At 33.8% G+C, this 11,805-nt stretch overlaps 1 protein-coding gene across 1 annotated transcript in view; it reads right to left on the bottom strand.

The window, feature by feature from the left end:
• The window catches only part of ROBO2 (roundabout, axon guidance receptor, homolog 2 (Drosophila)), a 124,576-nt gene that overhangs the window by 12,481 nt on the left and 100,290 nt on the right, over positions 1-11,805 (bottom strand). Inside the window, exons 19-20 of the mRNA XM_008576329.1 lie at positions 4,760-4,942; positions 2,386-2,559 (exon numbers count right to left, since the gene is read on the bottom strand). Coding sequence (XP_008574551.1) covers positions 2,386-2,559; positions 4,760-4,942 — 357 coding nt within the window. The remainder of the gene's footprint in view (positions 1-2,385; positions 2,560-4,759; positions 4,943-11,805) is intronic.

Here is an 11,805-nt window from a genome sequence, read left to right as displayed (position 1 = left end):
CACTCGCCATTAGAACCTCCCAATGTTCACTCATGTTCTGTCTTCCTCTCACTCAGAAACCATAAAGTTCCAATCTTGAAAACGATGGAACCCTAATTCTAAAGAGGCCTACATCTTCATGTCACTGCTTAGAGGAGAGAAAAACACTACTGTAAAATCTATATTGCAAAAGCTTTAGTGTACAATGTCTATACACTAAATGCTACTAAGCAGCAACCTTCCCCCAAACAGCAATTTGATCTTGCATAAAAATATTACGAAAGTATTCCCAACACATGATTCATATTATGTAAATTGTATGGCATATGCATTTGCTGTAAAATAACAATATTCTGAAGGATAATCTGTAGAGTGCCATCCAAAATAAATGTCCTTGTATCATAATTAAAATCCATTTACAGAAAATCAAGAACTTGATTTTACTCTTAACCTTCACATTCCATAGAAAAACTTCCCAATAAAATCAAAGTAAGCAGGAAAGATGAGTAAACCTGAAAGCTTTCAGAATAAATAAAAAAGCCATAAATACCATAAGATGAGTAAACCTGAAAGCTTTCAGAATAAATATGTTTGGCTTTTTAAGTATTCTTAGCACTATAAGATGACAAAAGAAAGCACAAAGGTGGCTGTTAGAGTGCCCCTTCCCCCAAACCAATGAAGATCAAGTACTTTCTTTTCCAACTAAGCTTTATTCTGTCCTTTAATTGTAAGTCTAAGGATGCTGAGGACTAGGTCATAGCTTTTCCAAGCTGGATTTATTTTCGATTCACCTGCAGAGCTTCAAAAATACCCACAACATGGTTTTATCCCAGAACAATTAATTCAGAATCTCCAAAGTATATTTTAAGAGCTCCATAGATGAATCAAATGTGCAGTTTGGCTAGGTTCACACCTGCAGAGCTTCAAAAATACCCACAACATGGTTTTATCCCAGAACAATTAATTCAGAATTTCCAAAGTATATTTTAAGAGCTCCATAGATGAATCAAATGTGCAGTTGTTTTGGTGTTAGAGGAACTATCTCAGGATAAAGTTGTGTGCTTGTAGAGGACAGTGCTGAGAAAGGGGAAGAAATTTACCTTTCGGAACGACATTAGACTAGGCACTTAAAATATGATACACATCCTTAGAATAAAACTTCAAGATAAATATTTTTATTCACACTTTAAAAAGTAGAATAATTAAGTTGAAAATATGGGAAATAGAACGTGCTCTGCAGAGCTGATGAAATACTCATTATGGAACATGGATATCTTCCAGTAATATTGTACTTCCTGAAACTAGCAGTGCTTAAGCAAATATTCAAAGACTGGATGCTATATGTGAATAAAAAGATTGAAATAGATCAGCAAACGATGGCTCATTGACCAGATTCAGCCACTGCCTGTTTTATCAATGAGGTTTTATTGGAAATCAGTCACACCCATTCTTTTACTTTTTCTATAGCTTCACTTATGCAACAATGCAGTTTTCAGTAGCTGTGACAGAGACCATATTCCCCTCAAAGCTGTAAATATTTACCATCTAGACTTTATAATCTATGATCTGAATGATCTGAATGTTTGTGTGTCCTCAAAATTCATATGTTGAAATTCTAATCCCCAATGGGATGGTATTGGGAGGCGGTGCATTTGGGAGGAGATTAGGTCATGAGGATGGAGTCCTCATGAAAGGGATTAGTGCTCTTATAAAACACATTTCAGACAGATCCCTTCCCCCCTCTTTCACCATGTGAAAACACAATGAGAAGGCACCATCTGTGAATCAGAAAGTGGGCCCTCAGCAGATACCAAATCTCCTGGGGGCTTGATTTTGGACTTTCCAGATTCCAGAACTGTGAGAAATAAATTTCTATTGTTCATAAGCCACCCATGTTATGGTACTTTGTTACAGCAGCTCAAATAGACTAAGACACTCTTCAACTACATGACCTGTAGCATGCTTTTGCTCTGAAATTTACAAAACTAAAAAATTACTGAATTATTTCAAGGTCCTTTCCAAAAGTGAAATACTGTCTAATTTATTATAATTTAGTATCATAAATGTTCTGATAACATGGCAAGTGAACATCCTGCTTATATTTTCTTTCCTAACCTTAAAGTGGAATGTTCTCTAAGAATCACCAATGAAAAGTGCCAGAGTGGCAGAAAAAATTAACATTGCAAAGTGGTTTAGTATATTTTTCTCGGGGCTTGATCATATAGAAATAATTCCAGACTATTAAAAAAGAAGGTGTTTTATTTAAACAAGGCCATATTGTCAGGTTTCTGCCTTGTTATGTAAGGAGGAAATGCCTAATTTACCATAGCTGCTTTAATCTAAATTAATGATTGCATGGAGCGGACCTCTTCAGTGAGGAGACAAGAATAAAACAAACAAACCTACCATCTGTTATTCCTTCCCTTCGATGAGGCAACACTGGTTGCTGGTCCATGCGCCCTCCCTTGTGTTTTTTACTGGGCCTAGGCCTCTGACTTTGACTCAGGGCTGCACTGGTATTACTGTCAGTAGAAAATGGGCTGGTGGGCCGAGGTCTTTGAGAGGAGGTAAAGGCTTTTCCTAAAAAAGAAAACAAAGGCAGTGGGGCATATAGAATGTCACTATAGTATACTGATTCTGTCTTGCATTTCAGCTTTTACTAAGAATAGCCTGTAAACCTACCTAGAGATGCCGTTTGAATATACCAAGTACTGGTGCACCTCTATCTGCCCTGTTGAATATATTTTGTCCAATTTTTAATAAGCTAACAACACCCACCCACTAAAAAAAAATTCAAACAAATGAACATAAAACAAAACCACCAATCAAAACTTTAATATTGCTTGATTATATTTTTATTTAACCTTGACAATCTTAGTGATACTTTTATAGATATACACAAATTTATGCAGCTTTTACTTCTTAAAATTAGAGAAACTATTTCTGAAATGAATTGTGTACTGTCTCATTTGTTTAATCAAATTTCACCTTTGTTACATTACTTACTCTTTCTGAGCACAGAAAAATGTCCTGTAGTAACTACATTTGAAATTTTACATAAAAGGTCTGCTCAGACACATATATTAAATTGACCTTATCACCTATGCACATACATGATGCATTCTACCTCTTTTAGCAGAAACTCAATCACGTCAGTGTATATCCAAAGTGTAATAGGTATTTTTTAATGAATATTATTGTATCTGACAGACTCCAAATTCACATTGAAAAACAAAATGTGCTATGTCCTTTTCTTGTGGCTTAGTGTACATTTGCAGGGAAATTTATTCTGAGAAAAGGTTAGCTAATAAATTTTCAACAACTTATGACTTTAATACCATGTTTATTATGGTAAGAGAGGCCTGCTTTATGTGCATGTATTTATTCTCTTGTGTATGTTTCTGTTTCATACAAAATTATCATATGTAGTTACATTTTCTTAAGTCAATATGACATGATCTTGCTTAATGCTTTATTAGCAATTAGCATACATGCAAGAAATGCACTTATGCCTTCTAATTTATTAGTCTCCTTGCACTTTCCTACTGCTTTGCTTACAGCTAATGCCACGAAGAGCACTCAGGCAACATAAAGTTTCTGACTTATGCCTTATAAAGCAAGAAAATTCAAATAATGGTTATATTACAACATATTTTAGTTTGGATGCTACGTTAAAAATAAACCTCTGCAATGCTTGCAAAATCTTTTTTTAAAATTTTGTTTGAAGATATTTCATGCATGCTCTAAAGAAACATTGCTGGTATAATAATTCAAAGAAAACTTCTAGGACTCATTTTTATAACCTGAGAGTTTATTGAAGGGTCAAAATCATTTTTCTTTCCTTTACTACTTGAACACTATTAAGATTCAAAAATCCACTTAATGTTTTATTAGTTTGTTTTGTAAGGTAGTTAGTTTAATTCATATATGAGAACCTTCCTATGTGGGCAGTTTTGAAATACACATACAAATACAAGAGCATGTATCATATCAAAGTTATTTTGCTTCAGAAAAACAAATGATTACAAATTACTGATGTATTATTAGAGTTAATCCCACATTTCTTTTTCATAGAATGAGCAGCACATAAAAAAATGACATGATTGGTCTTTTTGTTATTATTTATCACTCTTAGAAATCAAAATCAAATTACTCTTAAGAGCAATACACATGTAGTCATTGCTTTATTCAACTTGCAAATGCAGTGGGTGTATCTTTAATTAGCATCCTTTAAAACAAATAATAAATTATTGTATTAAAATCTTAACAGCCAAATAATTAATAAGACCATCAGCCATTTGAACTGTTAGATCGACAGCCTTAGACCCATTCACCCATGCTGATGAAGCTTTCCCAGAAAACTCATTTGCAGAAAGGGATGGGGCAAAGAAAAGTAATGGAGATAAAAGCTGAGTAATTTTAATCACTGGGTACATTATTGATTGTGTGAGGATTTTGCAAAGTGTGAGTTATTGAAAATTTAATGGCAATCTTAGTTGCTGCTTTGCTGTAATATAAAAAGGAAGCATATTTCAATTAATCAGCAGAGTCGTGAAGAGCAAAAGAAATAAGTGGTAGAAGATGGTGAGTAGGAGCCTATTCTTGGCTCTGCAAACCAGCATCAGAAGACAATTCTGGTAAAGAGCATCCAAACTGTGTTCATGCATATTAAAGAAAGCCTGTGGTCAGACTCACCGACGAAAAAGGACAGGAAAAAAAAGTCAGTGTCCAAAGGACAAGATTCTCTCATGCAAAGAGTGTTGACTTGGAGTCTACCAACCTGTTCTTGTAAGGCTGGTTCCATCCAGCCTAAAACCAGCTTTATCTGCTGCTGCCACCAGTGCTTGTGTAAAACTCCCGCTGGCAAAGATGGAGCCATCTGAGGAGCTACCTACACTAGATCTATGACTAGAAAAGTTACGATCCTCATCAGATGCAGAGCCCCATCCATTTACCATTGAACCTAAAAACAAATGTAGTTGTCTAGTGAGTTGTACATATTGGATATCTCATCTGCTTGTACATACTATACTAACGAGCAAGTAGGCTGTCTCAACTCCTCACTTCTTCCGTCCAGTTTCATCATGACTTCTTTAGTCAAATGCAAGCATTATCCATGTTTTAAACATTCTTAGTGCAAAAGAACAAAGCTTATTTCAAACCCGTATCTGCTTGTGACACATGAACAAAACATGTTCCATATGGTTTAATTCTTACATTGTTTAAATTATTACATGATCATATTCCAAAAAAGATTTGTTATGCATATGCTAAGTTTTCACAATTCAGAGAAGAATATTTTTATTGAAACAAATTATAGTATATTTAAATTTAGCAAGGACTCAGTTGAAGAAATCATGTGAGTGTATCTTGAATTTAATTCAGACTCCAATGATAACATGAAAATAACAGTTGTATACCATAGAAGGGCTAGAATTATTTCAAAGTTTTAAAATAAAAAGTTAATTACTCATGAAATAACAATAAAAATGTATACACAATATCAAAGCAAAAATCTTAGAACATAAAAAATATTTTACAAAATTCTATGCTCATTATACTTCCTTTGCTTTTTAATTATTTTAAGAACTGCAGTTTTCTGTTTAATACTAATATTTATCTGAAAAAATTAACCTTTATGAAGAATATCATTGGCATTAAAATGGATTATTCTGTAAAATGCAACATGGGCAATAGAGGAAAGGAATTGCAGCTTTATGAGTAAAGAGCTGTAAAATTGTGAAGATACCGAGAAATAACTTTTATTCTTAATTTTCTAACAAGTCACTTACAATTTTATATTTTTTCTTAGACCAAAGCACACTGGGAACTTAACCTACTACTTAATAAAACTGATATTACAATATTTATTTCAATATTTATTTTAAAAGTTGGTGTACCATTAATTCATGACACAATAAATTACCGAGTATTGCTTATCCTGATTTTTGTTAAAAGAGGGGCAAAAAGTATTTATAAAAAGCTAATTTAATATTGCTAAATAAACCAAACACATGTTCATCTGAAAGAGATGAAAGCCAAATGCTGTAGATTATTTCTTCTTTCTTTCAGTATTTAAAAGACAACAGTATAGTCAGGAGTGTTGCCATGAGGCAGTATTTGTAATTTTAGTCAAGGTGCCAGGATACGATAACATGGATTCATGCACTTTCAGGATAGAGAAAACAGAAACTGAACAAGTTAGAATGATCTGAGAAGTTAAAAGGGTGTTAAGTGCAGCAGAGAAAGATAGAATTTTGATTGCATTTGCCAAAAGCACGAGAAACACTTTTTACTTTCCGCACATATTCCCCTGACACAGGCCACTGCAAGGAAGCCAAGATAACACCAGCAACTAAGCCTCCTCCAAGAGAATCATTTCTGGGTTAATAGTCACAAGTCAAGGACCACCAGCCCAAAATGAAAGAAGAAATGATGCTATAGGCTTTGCAACGAAGTACTGCAAGATAAGAAAAAATCAAAGTGATTCAGTGAGGTGTCACAAAAGAACATGAAATTCTAGAACTGAGGAAAGTTTTAAAACATTTGAAAGCTCAGTTGTGGTCCTGTCCATGTGCTGTTTTCCAAAATGAAAGAAGAAATGATGCTATAGGCTTTGCAACGAAGTACTGCAAGATAAGAAAAAATCAAAGTGATTCAGTGAGGCGTGGCAAAAGAACATGAAATTCTAGAACTGAGGAACGTTTTAAAACATTTGAAAGCTCAGTTGTGGTCCTGTCCATGTGCTGTTTTCTGTATTTGTAAATTTCTGCTCTAACTCTCCAAACAAGCATCTCCTCATTCTTCATCTCCAATTTCATTCCTAAATTTCTCCTAATTTGAAAGCTCAGTTGTGGTCCTGTCCATGTGCTGTTTTCTGTATTTGTAAATTTCTGCTCTCACTCTCGAAACAAGCATCTCCTCATTCTTCATCTCCAATTTCATTCCTAAATTTCTCCTAACTGAGTCCCTGCTAGTCCCGTCTTATCTTCCTCATTGTGATCTACATTATCTTTCTGAAGCACTTATCCCATACTTCATTCCTTTGTTTAAAGCCTTACCTAGTTTGTCAGTGCCATGTCCAAATTTCTATCAAACTCAACGGATATTTGATACCCTTCAATATCTAGGCCAGCCAAAGCCTGCAGCTCCATTCCTTCTTCCAGCCATGCAGTCTCCTTGCCTCACCTGCACCACACCACCTTCAACGCACCTCTGTATTGCTACCAACTGTATCAACCACTGCCAAACTTTAAAGTCTAAATGAAATGCCATCTCCTTTACCACTTTGATTCTGTCTCACCTGCAACCTTACCCCTTCAACGCACCTCTGTATTGCTACCAACTGTATCAACCACTGCCAAACTTTAAAGTCTAATTGAAATGCCATCTCCTTTACCACTTTGATTCTGTCTCACCTGCAACCTTACCTTAGGAACAGTAGATCCCCCTGCCTCCTTTGTTTTTCAAAAGCTATGCACACCTTAGAATATCAGTTCTCTCCCTATACTGCAGTTTGTTAAATATACAAAGGTATTTCGTGAAGTGCGTGAAAAATGAAATTAAAAGATAAGATGTATCTCTCCATAAACTTTTGAAGACCCCTCATACCTGTTTCCCCTTTTAGACCATGAAATTCTGGAGATAAGGAACTATCTCTTATTCCTATCATATTTCTTGTACAGGGACATTATACAGTAGAAATTCAACAAACAGTGGGCATATTAAATTAAATGTGTTCAGCATTTTTATTATTCACTATAAACTCTATGTGTGATTTTACTTGATATATAATTTCCTAGCAATGACCTTATTTTAGTTATTAGAAAGAATGTCCTCATAAGAACTAGAAAATTTATTAAATAAAGAATATGTTATTCAACTTGTTGACTACTCAGAAAATGGGGAAAGCAGTAATGTAATCATCCAAAATGAGAGAGTAAAAAGTTATATATAATATTCATGTGTATCAAATCAATCAAGATATATAATTAATAATTAATATCTCTATATATGAACATATTATATTATTATATATAATAAGTTATATGTATAATGTAATGTAAGTGCATCAAAGCATAACTGATATATATATATATATTATACACTTGAATAATTGGTATTTAGCAATATCTTAATCAAATTAAGATCATGAAATCATCTTAAGTGGCAACTTATTTTTTGCATGTATATGGCCTCTCTGTCCACACATACCCAACTTAATGTACTTAGCCCAATTTTTATTTTTCTTTTTAATTCTCCTTTCTCCACTATAACCAGTCAGGAAATAGTGGGGTTTGTTTTGTTTTATGTATAAGTCTACTTGCTATGTGATTCCAGGCCAAGGAAGTAGCATATTGACAAATTTAGTTTCTGAAAGAGCACAACTTAGAAAAAAATTTCTTTAATGACATCACAGCAATGTCACTAAAGAAATGCCATACTGTGAGACCTCCAAACAGAAAATTAGCTTAACATTTCCCCCCAAAATCCTTGTTTATCTCCCTGTGATAGTGAGCCCTTCACATGAGGATTTCCATACACACATTGGCCATTCCCTAAACAAATCAATTACTTTTCCACCTTTGTGTCTTTGTTCTGACTCTCTCTCAACCTTTAATGTTCCTTGCCATGTCCTTAGAAATCCCATTTATTCATCAAGTTTTTTCTGACTTTTTTTTCCTCTCTCTGGGAATACAGAAAGAGCATCACCCATTCTTTCTTTGTACTCCCTGTAAGAGCAAAGAGATTAGATAGATAACTTCAGAGTTTGAGAGACACGTGCCATAGATATTTGGCCGAGTTGGGCAACAGAAAACCCAATGGCCCTAAGCCAAAGAGAAAAAAGTGCCTCCGGTTAGTATGGTTGTGTTTACCTTTAAAATGGAGAGCAAGGAATGAAAAAGACAAAGGAATACACTTTCTCTCTTTGTCTTTCTGCCTTGTATCTTCAACACCCTCTCCTCCCAGTTTGGGTAAGATATATGGAATGGGCATGTTTTCAGGGAATATTTGATAAGATGTTTGGTCCCATTCCATGAATAAAAAACTGTATAACATAAATTAAAATTCCTCCTGTAAAATAGCTAATATTTATTTAACATTTACTGATTTCACCTCTCAGTGGAGACAATTTTTCCTCTTCCTTTAGATTTAAACATCAAGAAATCAAGAATGACCTGAAAATTTAAGTAAACAATTACCAAAGGAGGAGGAAGAGGAGGATGAGGAGGAGATGATGACAATGATTGGAAGAAAAGAAAAACATTTAACTCATGAATTAAAAAGTAAATCATTTTTGTGATAACTGGTGTGTTTTCATAAATGTAGATATAAAATGAAAATGAACACGAGGTAAAAGCAGCTCAGCTAGAGATTCTTTACAAATTACAAGCAATCCATACCAATTTGACATGTTATAGCTCCAAACATAATCAATACATATTTAAACATTTAATGAAAAATGAATTTATGTCATTTACTCAAATTTATTTGTGTTTACATTTTTAATCTTCCCAAATTTCTCAGGTTTAAAATTGCTGAAAGGCCAAAAACAGATCTCAAATTTATTCAAGCTGTTAAAGAAGAACTGCACATAGGACATTAAGTTGTTGTCCAAATGCTACTGAGCAGTAAAATACCATGATAAAGTGGCATCTTGCTGTGTCTCTATTACATCTTCAGCACTAAAATTAATTTATGATCAGTCATCAATTCATTTACATGTCGTTTTATGCTAAATCCTTCCTTGCTGATAAATGCTTATCCTTAGATCCATTAAGCTAGAGTAAAGTCTGTGCCTTATAATATGATCCTGCTAATTGTTGCATTACCATTTTTATGAGATACAAAAACTAGCTGTCCCCCATTTTTTCAGCCAATATTTATTCTAGGAACTCTTCCTATTAAGTGCTATTTGTCTAACTACCTGTTAAGTAATGTCTTCAGCTATAAATGTCTTTGGACAAATCAATCCAAATACTGACCCCTGCTTAAAGTAGAAAAACAGGTCTAATCTATAGAAGTTTTTCTTTCATTCAAACATATGGAATATGCAACAATTCCACCTACATTCCTCAGAGAGAAAGGAATGTGTAATATATATGGAAAGCAAAATAAGCAATTAAAAAATCCCTTCCTTGGGACATATGGCACCTGCTAACTTGTTTCACTCAGATAAAAATCGTACATATAATATGCCCCTTTTTATCTGCGAAATTTTGAAGTGTGTATTTAATTTATTTTTAAAGATATCAAAACAGTTGAAGCAGCTTAAGAAAATGCTTTAATTATTTTTAGCATTATCCCCAAAATATCCGTTTACTAAAATTATTCTTCTTAAGATTTGCAGCAAAAGCAAAGCTTCAGGTCAAATTTTTTAGTGGCCAAAGCTCTAAAAGCTGTGTGGTCGATTCAGGTCGTGAGGCTGCCAGGTTTTATTGTTTTTCTACTGATCTGGTGTGGGAGTTCCAGTAAAAACCTCCAAAGACATAAAATAGAAAATACAGAGCCACAATTTCCTTTCAGCCGTGGTATTCATGTGGGGTCCAGCAGTCAAGGAAACTTTTATTCATTTCACTTAACAGCACGCTCTCTCAGTCTCACTTTTTGTGATCACTGAGGCAGTTAGAATCTTGGCTACAAATTCAGGACATTTTCCTCCTGCTTTTTCTCCTATTGCCTTCTGTTTCTCTTTTCCTGGTGGTGTCATTAAATTCAGGAAACAATTACCCTTGACTCCCACCATGGAAGTTATAGAAAGAAGAATTGAAGGCTTACCCTGTCCTTTACCCAAAGATGGTGGGTTTGGCATGCAGGAAGAAATATTACAAGTATATTCCTGAACAGAGAAACAATCCTGCATGGTAACTTCCTAGCCCCAAACAGAGTATGATGTGCTGTAATAAATGTATTTTGTACTTCATTACAGTCAAATAGGTATGTTATGAACATAGATTAAAATAAAAATTATAAAAATGAGATTCCCTACAAAAAGTCCTGATAAAGTTGAATTTTATTGGCATGGGTAACTATAACTAACATAGAACTAAATATGAGAACAGTAAATAATAAAAGTCACATCTAAAATTTAATATTTTGATTTTCATTAAATGCATAGGGGGTAAGGGCTAATGTTTCCAGAGATAAAATTATATGTTGTCCTTGTATAAATACATATTTATTTGCATGTGCATACATATACACACACAGATACACATACTAAATAACAGAACAGACCATTATTTTCCTCTTAAATATGCTAATTCTAGAGATTAGAAGAAAGTCGGGCATTTCCAGAGCAGGGATCGTGATAATTTATCTTTAGAGTAAAATTGATTGATTTTGAACATCTTCTGCCACATATCAGGTGGGCAACCTTGACAAAGGCTTTAAACTCCTCTGTGACTCAATTTTTTAATTTATAAAATGAGAAGAATCATAATAGTAGGGTTGTGACAATTAAATGAGTTAATGTATGTTAAAACCTTAGAACAAGGGTTGGCAAACTTTTTCTAGAAAATGACAGATACTAAATATTTTCAATTTTGCTGTTTCTGTCATATATTCTTCTTTGTTTTCGTTCGTTTCCTGTTTTCCTACAACCCTTTAAAAAATATGAAATCATTCTTATCTCCTCTGTGACTCAATTTTTTAATTTATAAAATGAGAAGAATCATAATAGTAGGGTTGTGAGAATTAAATGAGTTAATGTATGTTAAAACCTTAGAACAAGGGTTGGCAAACTTTTTCTAGAAAATGACAGATACTAAATATTTTCAACTTTGCTGTTTCTGTCATATATTCTTCTTTGTTTTTGTTCGTTTC

The sequence above is a fragment of the Galeopterus variegatus genome, unplaced genomic scaffold (genome assembly GCF_000696425.1).
Source record: "Galeopterus variegatus unplaced genomic scaffold, G_variegatus-3.0.2 Scaffold1328, whole genome shotgun sequence".
NCBI lineage: Eukaryota > Metazoa > Chordata > Mammalia > Dermoptera > Cynocephalidae > Galeopterus > Galeopterus variegatus.
This window is presented reverse-complemented; position numbering and strand designations above follow the sequence as displayed.